The sequence below is a fragment of the Penicillium verhagenii genome (genome assembly GCF_028828195.1).
Source record: "Penicillium verhagenii strain IBT 33310 chromosome Unknown utg000007l_segment0_segment0, whole genome shotgun sequence".
Lineage (NCBI taxonomy): Eukaryota > Fungi > Ascomycota > Eurotiomycetes > Eurotiales > Aspergillaceae > Penicillium > Penicillium verhagenii.
In genome coordinates this window covers 2,848,077-2,868,037 of record NW_026643171.1, presented here as the reverse complement: position 1 = coordinate 2,868,037, position 19,961 = coordinate 2,848,077, and the positions used below count along the sequence as shown (strand labels likewise).

The 19,961-nt window shown below is 49.7% G+C and overlaps 10 protein-coding genes across 10 annotated transcripts; 6 read left to right on the top strand and 4 right to left on the bottom strand.

Annotated features, from left to right (window-relative positions):
* Positions 1-210: 210 nt before the first annotated feature.
* Positions 211-1,723, top strand: N7466_007731 (acyl-CoA dehydrogenase family protein; the record flags this gene model as incomplete). Its single annotated transcript, XM_057167120.1, has 4 exons — positions 211-543; positions 606-856; positions 920-1,527; positions 1,590-1,723. The coding sequence occupies 4 exons, from the start codon at positions 211-213 to the stop codon at positions 1,721-1,723; spliced, it is 1,326 nt and encodes a 441-aa protein (XP_057020161.1).
* A 398-nt stretch (positions 1,724-2,121) lies between these two features.
* Positions 2,122-2,868, top strand: N7466_007730 (uncharacterized protein; the record flags this gene model as incomplete). The annotated part of the gene is made up of 1 exon (XM_057167119.1): positions 2,122-2,868. The coding sequence occupies one exon, from the start codon at positions 2,122-2,124 to the stop codon at positions 2,866-2,868; it is 747 nt and encodes a 248-aa protein (XP_057020160.1).
* Positions 2,869-3,104: 236 nt separating this feature from the next.
* On the bottom strand, positions 3,105-4,109 carry N7466_007729 (uncharacterized protein; the record flags this gene model as incomplete). The annotated part of the gene is made up of 1 exon (XM_057167118.1): positions 3,105-4,109. The coding sequence occupies one exon, from the start codon at positions 4,107-4,109 to the stop codon at positions 3,105-3,107; it is 1,005 nt and encodes a 334-aa protein (XP_057020159.1).
* Positions 4,110-4,539: 430 nt separating this feature from the next.
* N7466_007728 (uncharacterized protein) lies at positions 4,540-5,582 on the top strand (the record flags this gene model as incomplete). The annotated part of the gene is made up of 2 exons (XM_057167117.1): positions 4,540-4,633; positions 4,687-5,582. 2 exons carry the CDS (start codon positions 4,540-4,542, stop codon positions 5,580-5,582), a joined length of 990 nt encoding a protein of 329 aa, XP_057020158.1.
* Positions 5,583-5,887: 305 nt separating this feature from the next.
* Positions 5,888-6,385, bottom strand: N7466_007727 (uncharacterized protein; the record flags this gene model as incomplete). The annotated part of the gene is made up of 1 exon (XM_057167116.1): positions 5,888-6,385. The coding sequence occupies one exon, from the start codon at positions 6,383-6,385 to the stop codon at positions 5,888-5,890; it is 498 nt and encodes a 165-aa protein (XP_057020157.1).
* Positions 6,386-10,122: 3,737 nt separating this feature from the next.
* On the top strand, positions 10,123-10,461 carry N7466_007726 (uncharacterized protein; the record flags this gene model as incomplete). The annotated part of the gene is made up of 1 exon (XM_057167115.1): positions 10,123-10,461. One exon carries the CDS (start codon positions 10,123-10,125, stop codon positions 10,459-10,461), a length of 339 nt encoding a protein of 112 aa, XP_057020156.1.
* Positions 10,462-11,864: 1,403 nt separating this feature from the next.
* Positions 11,865-12,863, bottom strand: pre9 (proteasome core particle subunit alpha 3; the record flags this gene model as incomplete). Its single annotated transcript, XM_057167114.1, has 4 exons — positions 11,865-12,004; positions 12,098-12,516; positions 12,596-12,780; positions 12,840-12,863. 4 exons carry the CDS (start codon positions 12,861-12,863, stop codon positions 11,865-11,867), a joined length of 768 nt encoding a protein of 255 aa, XP_057020155.1.
* Positions 12,864-13,135: 272 nt separating this feature from the next.
* On the top strand, positions 13,136-14,995 carry N7466_007724 (uncharacterized protein; the record flags this gene model as incomplete). The annotated part of the gene is made up of 2 exons (XM_057167113.1): positions 13,136-13,205; positions 13,266-14,995. 2 exons carry the CDS (start codon positions 13,136-13,138, stop codon positions 14,993-14,995), a joined length of 1,800 nt encoding a protein of 599 aa, XP_057020154.1.
* Positions 14,996-15,317: 322 nt separating this feature from the next.
* On the bottom strand, positions 15,318-16,091 carry N7466_007723 (uncharacterized protein; the record flags this gene model as incomplete). Its single annotated transcript, XM_057167112.1, has 1 exon — positions 15,318-16,091. The coding sequence occupies one exon, from the start codon at positions 16,089-16,091 to the stop codon at positions 15,318-15,320; it is 774 nt and encodes a 257-aa protein (XP_057020153.1).
* Positions 16,092-16,995: 904 nt separating this feature from the next.
* Positions 16,996-19,461, top strand: N7466_007722 (uncharacterized protein; the record flags this gene model as incomplete). The annotated part of the gene is made up of 1 exon (XM_057167111.1): positions 16,996-19,461. The coding sequence occupies one exon, from the start codon at positions 16,996-16,998 to the stop codon at positions 19,459-19,461; it is 2,466 nt and encodes an 821-aa protein (XP_057020152.1).
* Positions 19,462-19,961: the final 500 nt, after the last annotated feature.

The following is a 19,961-nucleotide window of genomic DNA, read 5'->3' as shown; positions in this document are numbered from 1 at the left end:
AATGCACCCATGTGATGTCACCCACGGGTAGAGCAGCACCGAGCCTCGGTCGCAAAGCCCTGCCGCTCATCACATTGCGGAGAAGCGGAGTCCAACCCCAGAGCTCTGAACACCATGTAAATAACCTATTCTCGTCGCCTTCCTTGGGGTTTTATGTCCTAGAAACACATAATAAACCATCTCAATTGATCCATCGGAATTTATTCAACCATGGCAGAGAACCCTACCAATCCCGTTCCTTTCTCCGAACCGCCCTATCTGCGCGGCCTACCCTCCCCATACTTCACTGATGCTCACCGCAGCTTCCAGAAAGCATGCCGGAAGTTCATGTGGGAGAATCTGCTTCAGAATGCAATGGAGTGGGAGAAGGAGGGCACCGTGCCAGAACATGTCTTCAAGACGTTTTGCAAGCACAACATGCTGTTGCCCAACATGCCCTCCCCCCTTCCCGTGGACTGGCTGAAGCGCCTTGGCATTCACGATATTCTGGGTGCCAAAATCGAGGACTGGGATCACATTTACACTGGAATCTATGCCGATGAGGTGAGTAGAGGGATAGTACAGAAGAGCAAAAACTTGGCTTTATGCTGACAATACTTTTGTAGCTGGCTCGATCAGGTCTAAGTGGTCCTGGTGGCGCTTTGAACGCTGGCTTTGCCTTTGGTATTCCACCCATTGTCAAATTTGGTAGCAAGGAGTTGCAAGAAAAGTTCCTCCCCGACCTCCTCACTGGAAAGAAGCGGTCTTGTATCGCCATAACTGAGCCCGAGGCTGGTAGCGATGTTGCCAACATCGTCAGTACTGCAGTCAAGAGCAGTGATGGCAAGCATTACATTGTGAATGGATCCAAGAAATGGTAGATACCCGATCCCCAATTATCCTTGCTTTTAAAGCAACTTTCAAGCTTACTTGTCGCCAGGATCACAAACGGAATTTGGTCCGACTACGCAACCATGGCGCTGCGCACCGGCGGGCCAGGTGCCGGCGGACTTTCAGTGATCGTGGTGCCTTTGAAGGGTCACCCAGGTGTCACAATGCGTCGCCTCAAGGTCGCCGGCCAGAAGGCAGGTGGCACCACCTACATCGAGCTCGACGATGTCAAGGTTCCAGTCTCCAACCTGATTGGCAAGGAAGGCGAGGGCATGCGCATTATCATGACCAACTTCAACCATGAGCGTTTGGTCATTGCAGTCGGTGTCACCCGTCAGGCACGTGTTGCTTTGTCTGCTGCATTCTCTTACTGCCTCAGACGTGAGGCCTTTGGAAAGACTCTAATGGACCAGCCCGTAGTGCGGCATCGTCTTGCCAAGGCCGGAGCTGAGCTCGAGACAATGTGGGCTTGGGTTGAGCAGATTCTCTACCAGTTGAGCCATCTTAGTAAGGAAGAGGGCGACCGTCAGCTGGGCGGATTGACGGCTTTGGCTAAGGCGAAGGCTGCTATGGTACTGAACGAGTGTGCGCAGGTTGCTGTGTTGCTGTTCGGCGGAAACGGCTTTACTCAAACGGGCCAAGGAGAACTTGTCGAGGGTAAGCTTTAAATGCCGCGTCTGCTATCTGTACTGTTGATGCTAACCTTTTTTTTTCGTCAGCTATTCTCCGTGATGTTCCTGGTACCCGTATTCCCGGTGGCTCTGAGGATGTGCTTCTTGACTTGTCTGTGCGTCAATTAGTCAAAATCTACCAGGCGGAGGAGAAGAAGCTTTCCCAGAGCTCGAAAATCTAGATGTATATGTCCAACAGCAAGATAGATTTTCTTTTCTGGTTTTTGCAACATGCTTTCTCTGGCTCCTGAGCAATGAACAAACACGACTTTTGATTTGATTTTTGACAACCCTTTTAAGAGTATAGATCAGTCACTGGTTGGCAACTGTAATACGTGTCGATTTCAAGTGGTTTCCGAAGGAAAGATAAATTCAAAGCATGAAACGTTAGCCGTACAAGCAATAGTGGGAAGATAAGCATTCAATGCTCATTACCCGATTGGGGTTAGCTCCGCAATGACGAAAGAGAAAGGCGCAACCGCTTGCATGTGGGCGGCGTGCTCACTACCTTTCCTATCGCAACCAACTCTCGAACCTTGTAAATTTTCAGAGCAATAATGGCGAACGCAGCACTAATCGGATGCACCGGCATGGTGGTAAGCTGCAAAATCTCTTCCCCGAACCCCCTCAAAACACACACCTAATCACCTACCCTCCTGCGCAGGGCTCCCACATCCTCACCAGCCTTATATCCAGCGCCGGCGTCAGCCGGGTCGATACCATTTCACGCCGAACCCCAGCAGCCGCCACCGATGCCCCCGCAAAACTCACCACTTTCGTTTCCGACGACAGCTCAAAGTGGGCTGCCCAGCTCTCCGCCCTCACCCCCACCCCGGACATCTTCCTCTCATCGTTCGGCACCACCAAAGCGGCAGCGGGAGGCTTCGAGAATCAGTACAAGATCGAGCACGGTCTTAACGTTGAGCTAGCGCGCGCGGCCCGCGACGCTGGTGTTAAGGTTTACGTACTGATTTCCAGCTCTGGCGCAAACAAGGCCTCGTCGATCCCGTATACGCGGATGAAGGGCGATATCGAGGAAGATGTCAAGGCGCTTGGGTTTGAGCGCACGGTTATTCTTCGCCCTGGTCTGATTGCTGGGACAAGGGAGGAGAGTCGGCCTGCTGAGGCTGCTATTCGCTTTGTTGCTGGGTGGGCTGGTAAGCTTCACTCTAGTTTGAAGGATGCGTGGGCTCAGGAGGCGGATGTTATTGGCCAGGCTGCCGTTAAGGCTGGATTGAAGGCTCTCGAGGGCAATGTTCCTGCTGGTAGTGAGAAGGTTTGGTTGATCGAAGGAAAATCCATCATTGACATCGCCAAGAGCGATTGATTTGATTGAGATGTTTATACGCTTTTCGCTCTACTTTTCTTTGTTTGCATGCGGCATGCTGTGATGTTTTATTTCCCCGATGCTTGAAATTTTTATCTCTCACAACAGGGCTCCTTATTTGAAAACATTTGAATAACCATGACTAGTATTGAGTACCTACTATATACTTTGCACAGTGCAGAATCAATATATCCCCTCTCCATAACATGAAACACCACATGATTCTTCTTCACCTTTCAGTCGTCTTCCAACAGGCTGACCATCTCAAACGAGTCACTCCAGAGTCTAGCTTCCTCATTGGCATTGTACGTGCAGCTGGAAGTCGTACCAAGGGCAGGATTGCCGTCATCCTCACCACGCCCAGCAACCGCACAATCATTAAGATACAGACCACCCTTGCCTTCCAACTCCTTGGAAACAGCAGCCCAAACAGTAGTTGCTGCTCCCTGCTCAACGCTCTTCTGTACCTTGAGCATGAGCTCATTCTGCATCATCGCATCAATCTCCTGTTCGGGCAAGTACTGCCCCAGGTTCGTCGCAATTATACCAGGATGGAGACTAGTCGCATGCAGACCACTTGTACCATATTGGCGCTCGATTTCATTGGCCATGTAGACATTCGCCAGCTTTGACTGCCCATAAGCACCCCAAGGGGAATACCCACCGCTCTGGAAATGATAGTTATCCCAATCATTCAGAGTGGCAACACGATGCGCAGCAGCAGAAACAACAACGACTCTCGATTGGAAATTCGCCGAAGACCCAGAGAGTAGAGCTTGCTTGAGAAGGTTGAAAAACAGGAAATGGGATAGGTGGTTTGTTGCGAATTGCACCTCATAGTTGTCCTCTGTCAATTGAAGTTCCTGGACAGCCATTACTGCGGCGTTGGTGATGAGAATCGTAATGTGATTCGTCTTGGAGAGGACGGTGGCAGCGGCAGCTCGTACGCTTTTGAGCGAGGCCTGGTCCATGTGGATGAGTTCCATCTTACTGGCATCGAAGATGTTGCCGAGAGCTGTCTTTGCTTTGACTATATCCCGTGCTGTCAAGATGAGTCGTGCTCCCGTAGTTGCGAGTGCGCGCACTGTTTCGATGCCGATACCAGAGGAGACTCCGGTTATCACGATGAACTTGTCAGTCATCTTTTCTTCCATCGCTTCGTCATGGATGATTTGCATTGCTGTAGGCCGAGCATCACCGAGGCCTTGAGGATTGGCGTTGGCGGCGGCGTAACGAGACATTGTATCGAGATGTTAAGAAACTCGAGTGATGTGGTATTTTGAAAGTCCTGAGATGAATTGTGTAAAAGAAAGGTTGAAGGTGAATATGTACCTTTATATAGTAAGTTTGTCCCTCACTGCCACACTTTGGTTCCACAGCATGCTATACATTCTATACATTCAATGCATTTTGGCTGACGCTTTTCTCCATTTCCAGGTTAGCGCGAAATTGCTTACCCTATTAGCAGAGTAATCCTTGAGACCAGCTAATCCTGGTCATCCTGAATCCTGATCCTGCCCTGGCTGACCTTTTTTCCCTATTACGGACTAGAGCGACCCACTTTGAATGACTGTGCATCTGCTTATGTTTCCAAATCTCTAAAGAATCATCTTTCCCACTTACAAAATTGAATGACGCTACAAGGAATTCTCGCTTCCTCGTGATTTCAGCATGTCGAGCACATTAATGGATCAAAGCCACGCTAATGCCGAAGAGCGAAAGCTACGAAAGAGGCTTCAAAACCGATTAAACCAAAGAGCGCGCAGTGGGTCCTGTCCCAGACTCAAGTATTGTTGCTCTCTGATCAGGTATTGATAGTTACCACAGGACACCGTCTCCGAGATGAAAATGACAAACATGATATCGCGAGGGATAAGAACACATACCAGATCCGCCGCTGGAGAATTGACCCCAATGAACCACACCAGAAACATATGGGAGCCAACTTACACAAAAAATCCCATGATCTTTATCCCACGCTCTCAACCAAATTCATTCGACAGTCAGAGTCGGAAACCGATTCAATACCGGACAGAATAATCAAGCCGACGGCATCGGCGCAATCCTTTGACCCCAACACAGCCCTGTCCGCCGATCAACTCCTACATCTGATACAGTTTAACGCCTATCGCGGCCTTTACAAGAACAAGGCTCTTCTAGGCCGCACAGCCATATCATTAAGCCCAGGTCGTGATCCACAACGCTTTGACGAATCATTCCCCACATTCTCGGTCGTATTACCTAGAGCGTCAGATGTTATTGTCCCGGGAAGTCTTGCACCGACACAGTCACAGATGCGGATGATTCATTCGACGTGGATCAATACTATTCCGTTTCCCGCTATGCGAGATAATCTTATCAAGTGGGAGGGGTCCTTTAACCATGCGGAATTCGCGATGGATGTGGTCGGGTATTTGATGGATTCGATTTTGTTTCCCCAGCCTGAGGGTTCATTCGTGACCGAATTGGCGAGGGAGGGCCAATCGATTATCGAGGAAGTGGATCAAGATGATGAGATCACTGCTCATCGGAATGGTATTATTATCTGGGGAGAGCCACATAGGATAGATAGCTGGGAGGCCACGCCGGGGTTTCTGAGGAAGTATGCGTGGGCTATGCAGGGATGCGATGAATGGATAGAGTCGAGTAATCGGTGGAGGAGGATTAGAGGAGAGGAACCGTTGCGTTTTTCCGTGCCTCTGAGATTACGCTAACCTGATACGGGGGCTCGTTAGAAGCTTTTATAACTACTTGATGTCTTATTGAACCTTCGGATGTCATACAAAATTCAATACCATATGATATATCCATTGATAGATTCTATCGGGAAAAAAAGTTCATTAAACTTGATTATACACATGTATGGAAGATCTAAGAGTCGAAGACACCTAACGTCAAGTAGTTAAATGCCCCAGCTTTGAGAATTTCTCAATCCATCTGCCCCTGTGGGGGAGGGGCAGGCCACCTCTAGGGCTCGGTTGTACAATACATAAAGTCCATGTTGTTCCAAGCCTATCCTTCAGTCTCGATAAGAGACATGAGTTCCATCTTCTTTGACATGTATCGATCGTCTCTTCTTTGGTGCTCCTTTCATACTGGTAGACTCCTTCTCAACATTTCGATCAGGTCCCCCCTCTGTCGGCTCTCGCCACGCGCTAACGTCAGAATTGGCAGGGCTCATGTTCAAAGGGTTGCCATCCACGCCTTGGCTCTGCTTTTCTTTCCCCACAGCCTCCAACTCGCTTTCAGGTGCAGTATTGTGCGGGTCATAGGCCGACGGATGTTGGGCAACTTCGCTATCGGTTCCAGACTTGGTGCCCTCTGATCGATCGGGGTTCAGCTTCTCGCGGTCTTTTAAGGATGATTCAGCGTTATTGGCGGTCTTCTGGCATTGTGATGTTGTGCTGAATGTGCCTCGTGTTGCTGGGGCTAGCGGAGGTGTCCAAAGGCCAGAATTTTGGTGGGGGCGAGTGCGCCTGGTAGCCTGCTGGCCGGTGGTTATGAGGCTCTTCCACATTGAGTAGGTGTATATAGATAGAGTATTTGGACTCGAGGGCTTGAATACTGCGAATGATGGGCAAATCTGACTGTGTAGGAAGATGGAACAGATTGGATTGTTCACATAAGATTCCAACATCTATTCATGAAATCAAGATTCTTGTGTCTGGAACCGGCCTTTGCCAATACCTGCTGCCAATGTTCACATTGGTAAAGAATCATGCTGACGTCACCACCACTTACTGGATCGAGTAATGAGCTTTACGATTGATGTACTAGTACTATGTACTACTAGGAATAGTATTAAAGTGCCCTATGTATGTTCAGAATACAAAAATGAAAATTCTCACCAAAATATGCATATTAGCAATTTAAAAATATGACCTATTCCATATGTACGTTAGATTGTACGAATTTACAATCCGGTTAATGGGTCAGAGCGAAGTCACTGCCACGTCAACAAGCTGAACACGAGGATCGACATCCGATCTCAATAATGGGTTGCATAATCATTGTTTCAAATGATTGTTTACCGATGTACACGGTGATAAAGTTTAATATGTAGTACGCCAGGAGACACCATGGATGTTGAACTCAATTCCACCCGATGGATGCCGGAAATTTGGATTAGTTTACCTGATCGGTCTCTCCCCCAGGTATTATATGGGTGCCTAATGAAACCTGGGCACAACAAGTATGATCTAAAGATCGACAGGCTTTGGCCGGGAATTGTAGAAGTACAGAATATGCAGATCCTGCGCCAAGTTAGACATGTGCCAAAATGGCATGCGGGACGGATCACCAAGTCGGCCGGGTCAAAAAAGAATAACACCTGGGGCAATGCAAATGCGAGGGCCCGCAGCGAGAAGGACTCTCATCAACCAATGGGCTGTCGGGGCTTAGACAGCCTCGGCGTGGGAGTCCATGATATGCACCTTTCGCAATAGGTACATTGAAGTGGGGAAATGTTTTGTTAGCTGCAGATGACCGGCATCCCAGATAGGGCCTATAATTGGACGCCATGTTCGGCTGCAAGTGAGAAAGCCATGTCCGGTTGACCAATCCGAATGCGCTGACCTACATTTCAAGCGGTCGGCCTTTTCGCTCTGGAATTCCAGAGCTTCCACAGCAGGCCACCATTTGTCACCTGGTAGAAGAAGCATGCGCGTATGTGGTGCGGGAGCCTCCGTTCACTTTAAGATCACGGGATCAGAGGAGCCCAGCAGAGTGGGAGCATGTATGCGGGTCCGAGAATTCAATTTCAACGTTGTTAGTACGGGTAGCCGGAGTCAATAGCACATAAAACCAGCAAATCAGCCAACGACGGTGCTAATCCGACCTCGATTTCTTTGGAAATTTCACCGGTAACTTCGCTTGTTGGGCAGAAATCACCTTTACGCTTTTTTTCCCACTATTTTTGGCTATGATCCTTGCCAGAGATAGGTCCCGGACCGCGCAAGACAAACTCAAGAAAGTCCAGTTCGGTAGTAATACGGGGCGTAGGACAGAAAGCAGGGGGATTCGAGACGCTGATTCGAGTATTTCCGAGCCGATGCAACCAGTTCATTGCAGGAATTGGATCAGTGCTTCCCAAGGCTGTGCCCGCTGAGGCTGTTCGCCGCCGGTCAGGGATTGCAGGGTGCCAGCACAACATCTTGCCATGGATTACCTTCCCGAATGCAGGCAGGGAACGTAATGTGAGCGGCCGCCTCCGATGATCGTGCGTCGTATCTCTGGGTATCTCCCTCGAGTGGATCAGTGCGTCAACAAGTAAAGGTAATGCACCCACTTCCATCTTCGACCGAGAAAGCAACCCTTATGCACCCTCTCATTTAATGACAAGGATGGAACTCCGGCTCTCGTGTGGAGCCTCCAAGACCTCGAAAGTTGCCGCGTTCTTCGACTCACGGTCTTCCAGCCAGCGCTCATTACCAGAGAATGGTGCGTCGAGCCAGAAGCAATGTGCCACGTCAGAGTCACCGAGCTTTGGTGCAGCTGCATGTGGTTCAGCAATATGTGGGAGGTGTCACGGTTCGTGTCTGCGACGGGCTCCGCACGGCATCCAGGTCCTATCATTTTCGCCAAAAGAAGCAATTGTATGACGATGAACCATACACATGAGCGGGGCCAGATGCAGGATCCCTCCTCTGCAGGTATGAAAGATCAGCTGAACGAAAATGGATCCGGGTCCCGTTCAAATCCCGAGTGAGCAATGCATCCAGCGAGAGAGCAAGAAAAACCCAATTCTGTGGCCCGTGTCCTGAAGTGCAGGAGGTACCAATAATAGAGCCTCAGTGACGCGACTGTTGCCACCCAGTTGAAGGACTATTGGCTGACAAGCACGGAGCGGAAAGTTGCGGCAGGTGTGGAACGAAGACATAATCACGATTCTGATATCCTTGCAATATCGGCTCGGTCCCAAGTTGATAGAGAATGAGAAAGAAGTCGGGTCGCAATCTCAAGCTGAAACAATGTATTATTCTTCGGGGTTTTGGCCCAATCCACATATACAGGAGACGTAATGGCAATCCAGGGCCAGGGTTGAAGAGAGGGGCAGGGGCAAGCAATGATGTGAATGTGCATGCGCATGCAATGACACAGACGGCAACACCGAATGGCACATTCTGTGGACCATAGAGGGCTTTCGGACGGACGGCCGAGTCAATGCTCACAATAAATTATATAGAGCCAATCAAGGGTGGCAACATCGGGCACGAATGGTGGAGGATAGAAAATCCCATTGCGGTGGAGTCACGGGGGACGTGCAGCCCTGTCACATTCGAGAAAGACAAATGTTCTTTCGGCTGTCTAGAACAAGGTTATCCCTGAATGGAAGTGTCTGATAATTGCATCTAGGTGGCAGATGGCGGCGGCCGAGAATACCTCAATGATGCATGATCGTCTATGCGGGACGTAACAGCATCACAGGAGCCTGACTCCATGCGAACGACATGCACCTGCGAGGCGGGGAAAGGCAATCTGGCGATGGTATAGTTGCAGTAGTCGAGACTGGAAAATGGATGACTGCAGCCATGAATTGAGGGATTTTCCATCCTCGTACATCATAATGGGGACAAAAATCGCCACGGCCAGGGAGAAAAAAAGAAAAAGAAAAGAAAAAAAAATGCATGCATGCATGCATGCTTGAAGCAACGGTTCATCCTTGGTGTGGCTCCATCCGAGAAATCTTGGGCATCTTACAGTCCCCACTATCCAGAGAACTGCTGACAGCCAACCGGATTTAGAAAAACCAGGTTGCGATGTGGAATCTAATGAATGAGAGACACGGACGATAAGCCGTCCTCCACCGGTCAGCGTCGATCAGCTAGAGGAGGACAACGATTTTGGGAAGGGGGGCCACGGTTCTCGGGAGACCTAGCTGATGGCATGTAAATAATCAACCGAAACATAAATAGGGCAATCAGATCCCCTAGATGGCCGTGTAGTTCGAAATCGTCACCCCGGGTTTCAAAATCAAACCCTTGAATCAGCATCTCAGGTCCATAGATATTCCTCAGAAAGCCCTTCTCTTCTTCTTTAAAATCACACTGTTTCAAATCAATTTGATCCTCTCACAGAAGGCCTTCCACCAAAAAGGCCACAAGTTAGCCTATCAAGCCTGTCAAACGAGCTTGGACTGTGTGGCAAAGACCAATCGCGCACCTGGATTCATTCTGAAACAAGAGCTTGGGTTCGGACAGCAAGTAAGTTTGATCGGACCTGATGATCGAACAGCACTAACGCATTTTGGCAGAAATGTGCTTCTACAACCAAAAACGATTTTCCTGTGGGGATTGGAGCTGGACTAGCTTCGCGCACCGATGCAATTACGAGTACCGCACCGGCGAAACATGCGGAATGAAACTCGTTAACATGACCGAAAACGATGTCAGCAAGTGCCGTCTTTGTGAGAAAATAGAGACGAAGTTTCGGCGGCGAAGCGCCGAGGTCGACCGGCTGGAAAGGTGGAAACGTGAAGGGGCCACTTTGATTGCCTCAATGGACCGGTCCAAAACTCTCATCATGGAATTGGACAAGGAGATTTACAGCTTGCAAAGGGAACGGGATGACCGACGCAGCACCCTTCTGAGATAGAACTTGGCGGGGGTTCGAGGATCATCGTGGTCTTGATTGAGCGAACAGCAAGTGTATTGATTGGATCTTTCGATTTCATGTTTCGTGCTTGATTGTCTTTCGTCTTTTTGCTTTTTTGGAGTCTTCTTTTCATACCATCGGCTGGTGGACCTTCTTCCTCGGGGCGTTTCATGTTTCACCACGTACAGCACACCTTTGTGACATCAAGTCTGAATCGAGTTTCTGCAATGTGATGGGCAGTAGGGCACCAGAATGTCTGAAGAATTTGAACAAAATTTTCTTATTGGTTCGACCACATAATTTCTTTGACTTCATAGGCCGTCGGTGTCCAATGAATATAGCAATGGAGCCTAGTCATCTCATATAAGCGCCGGGTTTTCTTGGGTGAGCGGTTCGCTGAGACGGCTCCAGTCTCATGGTGAGGAAAGAGGGGCTTTTGCTGCAAATTCCCGAGTAATCTATCACTGAAGCTTGAGTAGAGGAACACAAGGCCTAGTTATTTTCTTCCGAGGGAGAAATTATCCACAGATGTGATTGAATGGAGTCAGAGAGAGAGGTAGTTGGCCCCGCGAGCTGTGAAACCCCCTCATTTGGGTGGGGATCACGTGGGGAGTATAGACATCGTTATGTAAGCGGGATTCCGGTGAGCAAAGACCTCATTGGGCAACAAGCATCTGATGACATACCACCATAACAGACTAGTCGAAGACAATCCCTAGGTTGAATGGCTTTGTTCGGGGTCTTGTTCGTGGGGTCTTGTTCGTGGCGTTCGATCGGAGGATTCGTATTCTTGACTGCCCCATGTTAGAGTTGAATCGTATGCGTCAAATCATTAGCATTGTAATCGTCGATCAATAAAGAAGTGGTGGCTTGCAACTTGGGAATCTTGATACCTACTAGTCAAGACCCTGAGAGTCTATGGACATATAGGTTCTAAATCCGCTTAGATCTTTGGGCCTGATACAGCCTTGGGAATGTGTTCAGGCGTGAATCACCCTAAGTTTATCCAGTTCAAGTCCCCAACCTTGCGTATCGAAATCTAAGGGATAGGATGGCGACCTGGGACTTATATAGCCTACGGCGCTGGTGCATGAACGGAGAATTTACCTTGTTGATTACACCTCACCCTAACCCTGACACCCACCAGGGCCCCAACTACGTGTGCAGGTGTTTGATGCGACAAGCATCCTCCGGAGGATGCAACAAATTAGGTGTCAAGACCCGACCGCTGGATGTATGCCACGTCACGAACAGCACCCACTGCAGTCACTGCAGTCATCAACAACAGCAACCCCATCGGGCGAGACAACGGCGAGTGTAGAAAGTATGAAAGAAAGCAGCTGAGAAAAGAAGTGCCGTTCTTGATTTTCAAATTATTTGAAAACACAAGTAAAGGTATTAATCTATTTTATGTCACCAGCCTCGGGCTCGTCATCCACCTTGGCCAACCCTTGATCACGTAGAAGCGCATCGATCTCATCCGCAGTCCATAGGTGGTGGTAGATCTTTCCGTCCTGGGTTTTGCCTACCGTTGCAAACTCGACTGAATAGAAACATGTGGGTTAGCCTCATATTAGACCAACGGGGAACAAGTAAAGCAATCTATAATTCATGGCGATTGTCTTTGAAGACTTACTCTTCTCACTGCTCAGCTTCGTGGAATCCATCGTCTTGCTCAGGACCTTGACAGCCATGGCGCAGGCCTCCTGCAATGTCTGATCTTCTTTGTAGTCTTGCTTAAGCAAGCTCTGCGCACTGGCATTGTTGGCACCAACACTTGTGGCCTTCCATCCACCGTAATTGCCACTGGGGTTGCTCTGGTACAGCTGGAACTGACGGAGGTGATCCCAGCCAGCATAGATGAACGACACACCGAATGGACGAAGACCACCGTGCTGCGTATAACCTTGCTTCAAGTCACAGAGTCGACGCACAAGCTGTTCACAGGGGATGTCTTCATTGTAGGTGATGAGGTAGCGTTGGGCATTTTGCCGGGCGTAGTTGATCAAAATGTTCGCATCGGCGTTCATACCAGCGACGGCGCAAATCATGTTACTGAGGACATTTTTAGTTCATTTCACATGTGCTTATGTGTGGGGAGAATACACATTAGATTAGGTCGATCTTGACTTACTCGTTGATTGTGTAGAGCTTCTCAGCGGAGGTATCCTGTTCCAGCAGCTTGCTAGTCACCTTTCTCTCCGCAGCGAGAACAATTCCATCCTTGGCTAAGATTCCAAGAGCAGTACCGGCGTGAGAAATGGCCTCAAGGGCATATTCGACCTGATAGAGTCGACCCTCTGGGGAGAAGATGGTGGTCTAACCCATCAGCGTCATAGGTTAGCGGGAGCTGCAATGAGAGACCCAACCGAACTCACCCGTGAATCATATCGTCGAGACATGGTGCATGTAAATAAGAACGCAAAAGGGTCTTAAGATGAGAGAATTGAGAGGGTCGTGGAGGAAAGTGAGTGGGGATAAAGGTTGGTCGGGGATGCAGATGGAGCTCTAGGAAGTTCCAGGCAACTCGCCCTGGCGCGTCCTCTGTCATCCGCCAAGCTCGGACCACCTCACCACACCAAAGCTTCGACGCAGCTTTTACTCCAACTTTGGCCAACTGAATAAGGCCCTTCAATTTTTTTCCGGATTCACGGTCAACTTCGGTTGCTCAAATATGCTTAAATCCACATACACTCCTCCACCACCCCTTCCTCCAGGGTGGACGGAGCACCGAGCACCTACCGGTACGTCCTTGACTGAAATAATTGCTATTGGATAATGTCTCTAAATGTGTGAATCTACAGGCCATTTGTACTTTTACAACACAGCTACAAAACAATCGACATATAATAGGCCTACTGCGCAAGCTGTGCCGACAGTCAACGAACCATCATCAGCACCCTCGGTCTACTCGCCCGAAACACTGCCACCTTTTTCCTCGACACCATATGGCCCCGCAAGCTACCAGCCCGGGTCAACACAGTACGGTCAGCACCAGTCGCAACGCGGTCAGGGTCGTGGTGCATTCCGCGGGGGAAAAGGATATCAAGACCGTGGCCGACGGGAGCCCCAAGACCGGCCCAAGTCCAAGCACCTCATTCCTGACTGTGGGCCGTGGGTTCTCGTAAAAACCAAGTTAGGCCGCCGGTTCGTGCATAACCCCGAGACCAACGAGAGTCTCTGGAAATTTCCTCAGGATGTACTAAAGGCCGTCACTGAATATGACCGACTGGAGCGCGAAAGAAAGGCAAGGATCGAGCGCGGCGAGGAGCCCGATGAACCGCAGAAAGCCGAGGCACCAGCTATTGCGCCTACTGCTGCCGATACCACAACTGAGACAGAACTCAATGCAGCAGCGCAAGCTCCAGAGGGTTTGGAAGATAGCGATGAATACGAAGAGGTGGAGGTGACAGATAGTGAAGATGAGGAAAGTCAGCCGTCAAAGCGTGTGCGCACTGAGAGCGAAGATGCAGAAAACAAGGCTGTCGAATTCACTGAGGATGACTTTGCATACCAACTAGCCGCCATGGAACAAGGCGAACCAGACGAACCAGACCAAGCTGTCGAATTCACCGAGGATGACTTTGCATATCAACTAGCCGCCATGGGCGATAAGCAGGGATTGAATCCTGACGAATATGGCGAGTTTGGAGAAGGTGATTGGGAAGAATCCCAGGGCCTTCCGCTGAGCGAAGCTGATGCAGAAGCCCTCTTCCGTGATCTGCTGGACGACTACAACATCAATCCTTTCTCACCATGGGAAAGTATCATTGAGGAAGGTCGTATCCTCGAGGACTCCAGATACAATGCGCCCTCGACCATGAAAATTAAACGTGAAATATTTTCGAAATGGAGCAAAGACCGTGCCAAGGACGTTCAAGAGCGCAAGAAGGCCCAGGAAAAGAAAGACCCACGAATAAAATACCTGGCTTTCCTTCAGGAAAATGCGACTCCAAAGCTATACTGGCCCGAGTTTAAGCGCAAATTCCGGAAAGAACCAGAAATGAAGGACTCGCAGCTTCATGACAGAGATCGAGAAAAGTTTTACCGTGACTACATCTCCCGTCTCAAGGCTTCTGAGAGCACACGGAAATCAGATCTTTCTGCCCTGCTCAAATCTGCACCATTACATGCTCTGAACCATTCGTGCAGCCTCGAAACTCTCCCCACGGTCATTGTAACCGATGTTCGATACATTGCACTATCGCCCAAAGTCCGCGATCCCTTGATTGAGACATATATATCTACATTACCCCCCGCACCAGAGGTGGAGTTATCTCCCGAACAGCAAGAAGAACTCGCACGGAAGCGAAGGGAACGCGAGAAGCGCGAGAAGGCGCTTGTGGATCGTGAGAAACGAGTTGAAGAAGATAAGCGCAGACAACGTGGTGAGCTCGTGCGCGGCAAACACCTTCTCAAAGAAGGAGAAGCCGAAATTGCAGAGGCCATGAGAGTGAGTAAAGACGGACTGCGCAGCCACATGGAAGTGGATAACATGCCCGCAGACGAGCAACAGAAAACTACTAGTCAATAATTCCCGAGATTGGGGTCTAAATTTAACAAGAACTCATAAATTGATTGATATATACTTGAGTAGATTGTTTCAAACCCTCAGATCCCCCCCTTCCCTTCATCATCATCATGGAGTACTTGCGTAATTGTACGTGGTATAAACGCTGTGACACTACGCACATGTGCGTAGATGAAATTGATCTTTGACACATTCTTGCGTTCAAATGTTCTAAGGTTGCAGGATTAATCACAACCATGCTTCAATTTTCGAGGGTATCATTGTAGATTAACAGAAAAGACCGATTTCCCTTTTTCAAAAAAGTTTTGCTCTCGTTCCACATAAATCATTTGAATCTCCAATCATCCCAATCTTCATCTTCATCATCGTCATCACTTTCGCTCTCGCCTGCGTGTGGGTCCTCCGAAACCATAGGGCGGTCCTGAGCCTCATCGCGAGCACGTTTTTCTCGCAGTTCTTCACGCATATGTTTGAGTCTGCGGACCCGTTCCTCGAGTTGATCCATTTCATCAAATTCCTCTTCCATGAACCGCGCTGCGTCCTCGCGGACACCTTCCAACTCTGCATCGCGAGCTCGTGATGTGGTTGCAGTGTCTCTTTCCTGTTGCGCTGCAATCTCATCTGCAGATACGGGCGCGGCAGATATTGTGGCTGCGGCGGCAACGGCAGCCGATTCCTCTGGCATTCGGCTTGGTTCAGCTACCTCGCGTTCGAATGCGGCCCACTCGTCTTCATCCACCGCCCCGGTAACTTCTTGTGCAGATACCGAGGCTATTGTAACTTTGTCCGATGGTTGTAAAGCTGAAGCAGCATCTTCTTCAGTTTCTTCCAGTGGAAGATCAGGACCGGCGATGCCATCCTCCTCCACGGGCTCTAATACCTCACTCGTCACAGTCTCATCGACACTCCTAGGTGAGGGATCCGCTACCATTTCTGATTGGGTGACCGATTCCAAGCTTGTAGAACGTAGTTTCTTTCGCATCACTCCATCACTGTTGTCGACCTTGCGCTTTTTCGTGACACGATTTCCAGTAGTGTTTGGCGACGTGCCCTTGCGCGAAGCTAGTTCATTTCGAAGCAGTGACCGGACATCCGCCATGGTTTTGAAAAAGGAGATCGGCGAGGGGTTTGATAAGAAGAATACCAAAATGAGGAGATAGAGAAATACAGAGAAAATGGAACTAAAAGAAGTTTGAAGTTGTTTTGCAAAGTGGATTTTGCCTTTTGCGAAGAGTGGGGAACCTGGAGAAGCTTCGGTCTGAAGCAATAAAGTAGATTGATTCCCTGCGTTCTGGCTCCCAGCCACGTGACTGGCTGACATCAGCAACCAAAGCCACTGATTTCATTCTCCCACTCCGTGGTTTCTCTTGTGTTCCGTTCACATTCCATCCTTCTTTCTTTCCAACCAACCCCATATCATCGCTCGCGTGCTATTTGCTAGGGCGCATGCTGCTGATTTAAATTTTGCGACCCTCTTCTTTCAGGAATCGCTACTGAAAGCGCCGATACTTCAAACACCGCACGCGACCCCGCTCAAGATTAGGAGTCGCGACTGACGCGCAGCAAGGGATCGCAAACTACGACGAGATACATCTCAATACATCCCAGCGCATTACTTCCTGCCACTGTACTACACAGTGGTTCTCGAGCAGAGCTGGAGGATCGGTGTTGGTGATCAAGTAATACCGTTGCCTACACTGTGCTATTGTGCGGCGTCTTTTTCTGTCTTGTGTATTACTTTAGCCCCTCTTGAAGCCCGTAGAGACTTTTTGCGACTGCTGGGGCACGCGCACATCTGTTGAACAAACAGCCTTTATCGTTATCTTTATTGCCTTTGGATCGCGCTGTGTAGTACATTCGGGTGACCTTAGCCCACGTCTGTGTCATGGCTGGTAAGCAATCGTACACCAATCTTCACCCAGGTGCTTCCTCATACACAAGTCTTTATTGGGGAATCACCGGGGGGCGGAAATCGACAGCGCCTGAATAACCCGCTAATCACAATGCCAGATGAACCACGCCGATCGGGTCGAGCCACCAAAGGCCAGCACAAAAACCTCGAATTGCCAGACGCCCCATCTAAGAAGGGCAAAGGCAAGAGCCCCAAAGAAAAGTCTGGCAGCAAAGCCTCCGCCGAACCTACCCCGGGACCTAGCGAAGACGGAGGAGATGAGGAAGAAATCATTCGATGCATTTGTGGCGAGTACGAAGAAGAGGAGGATGTGGAACGTGACATGATCTGTTGCGACGATTGCTCAGCATGGCAGCACAACGATTGCATGGGCCTAGTATTCGCCAAAGGCGCTGAGCCGGATCAATACTATTGCGAACAATGTCGACCCGAAAACCACAAAGTCTTGCTGGAAAAGATCGCCAAGGGGGAAAAGCCTTGGGAAGAGCTTGCGGAGCGTCGGCGGCAGGAGGCCGAGGAAAAGCAATCCAAGCGCAAGAAGGGTAAGAAGGGTAGCAGCCGGAAGAGCAGACCCAGCGAGAGCAAGACCGAGGCCAGCACCCCTGCTCGCACTGGAACATCAGCAACACCTGGTCCTGCGCATTCTCCCACTACCGCCGCGTCTGTATCGCTTGAGCCAGAGAAGAATGGACACACTGGGGAATCACGAAGGTCTAGTACCAACAAACGCAAGTTGGAGGAGAGTGCAGAGCTAGAGGCCGATTCGGTAAGAACGTGCTCTGTCCGTAATACATTGACAATCGAAGTGCTAATTTGCCAAACACAGGGACCCCAAGTGAAGCAGCAACGAATCTCCCCACCTTCTGCTACGATAGTCGCTCCCAAGGTCAAGACCGAGTCTCCTGCTGTTGGCAGTGTGGAAGAGCTTGGAATGCCCGCTCGCAAGAGTGCCGCCAATGCTCTCATCAAACTCTTTGTAGACCAAATTGCCGCGGCCCAGAAGAATGCTCCCTTTTCCTTGCCTGATGGGCAGTCGGCGGAAGAAACCGCACGGCAACTCGGTCTCTCTGTCGAGGGTGCCATGTATCAGAACCTCTGCGAAGGATCAGGGGAGCCTACTGAAGCATATAAGTCGCAATTACGAGCGATCCTGTTCAACTTAAAGAAGAATTCTTCTCTGCGAGATCGTTTACTCGTAGGTAGCGTCTCATCTGATACACTGTCTATGATGAAGTCTGAGGATATGGCCAGCGAAGAGTTACAGCGAAAGGATGCGGAGATTAAGCGAGAAGCAGACCGACAGCACATCATTATTCAGGAGCAAGGTCCGCGAATCCGTCGCACACATAAAGGAGAAGAACTGGTTGAGGATGAAACTCACAATGTTGCGGCTGAATCTGTCTTCTCTACCGTACCGCGTCGAGCAACTGATGCCGAGAACAGCCCCGGAAACCAGAGTCCGGTCACCCCGAAGTTGTCCCAGATTAAGGGCGAGGGACACGGTCAAGGTCACCCCTCAGATGTCGGACATGGCGACCATGTCTTTCCAGAGGTTGCTCCCAATATTCGTGAGCCTGTTCCTCGCGGCAAAATCCAGGCAGATGCTGAGATCGATCGAATGCTGCAAGAGGATGAGCCCGATTCCCCGCCATATTCGCCACAGGAGTTTTCCGACGAGGGAGTTGTCTGGCGAGGTAAAGTTAGCATGGCACCTGTGGCTGAGTTTGCTTCCTCCGCGAAACATGTTTGCGGTGCAGAACTCAGTGGTCGGATCCCCTGGAGCCAACTAGCACCTCAGACATTGCTAGTAGATGGCCGAATTGATGTTGCACGTGCCAACAATTATCTTTGCGGTTTGCGATGGAGCTCATCAACCGATGTCTCTGTTATTGCGATCAGTAGCCCTAGTGGCGAACAGGATCGTGACGGTTTTAACAGACTCTTCAATTACTTTTACAACCGCCAACGCTACGGTGTCATTGGCAAACACCCACTCTCCGCTGTCAAAGACACCTACATCGTTCCCCTCGAAAAGGGCGAGACCAAGCTTCCGGACTTCATCAACCTTCTTGAAAACACCAATTTAGGCGATGGTCTCATTGAAGAGCGTATCCTTCTCATTGTCTTCGTCGTCAAAACTGGCGAGTCGAATCCTCCCTCCGTCCAACCCCCCTCTCACCAGCCCAGCATGGAGCCAGCAGCATCTGCCAGCCCCCTCACCGCAGCTGGTAACACACCTCAACACACTATCGCCACTGGGCAATTTCCCGTTTTTAACCCTAACGCCCCCGGTGCTCACCAAGGTCAGAGGCCGCAGCAGCTTCCGCCTCCGGCTTACCCAATGACCCTCATAGGCATGCCTGCAGCTTTGCAGGTTCTTGGTGCAGAGGCAGTGAGTTCACCTGCCATTCAACAGCTCCTTAAAACCGCCCCCAACGTCGACACCGCGCAGTTGAATGTTGTGCGTGACATCTTGATTCGCCAACCCGCCGCTGCTGCGAACTATGAAACCCTGATGCAGGCACTCTTCGACACCCAGGCAAATGGCCACGCCTGATCTATTTTACGACATAATGTCACTACATTTGTACTGTACAGTTCTTTTATTATCAATATGGGTTTCTGTGGGCGAGCAGCTGTCCGATAGGGGTCGGGCCGTTATGCCCCTGAGGAGGGATTTAAGGATATGGGATACCAATACAAGATAGCCAAGACTTTGCACTTTTTTAAAGAAGAAATGAAATGCCGTAGTCTGTGCCATTTTAATCTTCTTCAATTACCATTATAGACGTGAGCAACATCACTTTTCTCCTCCAGAGATTACTATTTCGTACGCCCCGACTCCCTCTCTAAACCTACTAGGTGGATTGCTATCAATACATCCCACTCTGCGAGCTATAATTATTATTACAGAATACGTGACATTGAAGATCATATCTTTTCATAAACATGGAGATAATGTATGAGATAAGACAGGGGGATATTGAGCACATGGCAAATAACTTCCCATTGCCGAGCATTTTCCATGGAACAACGCCTGCGCTATGCAAAAAATAC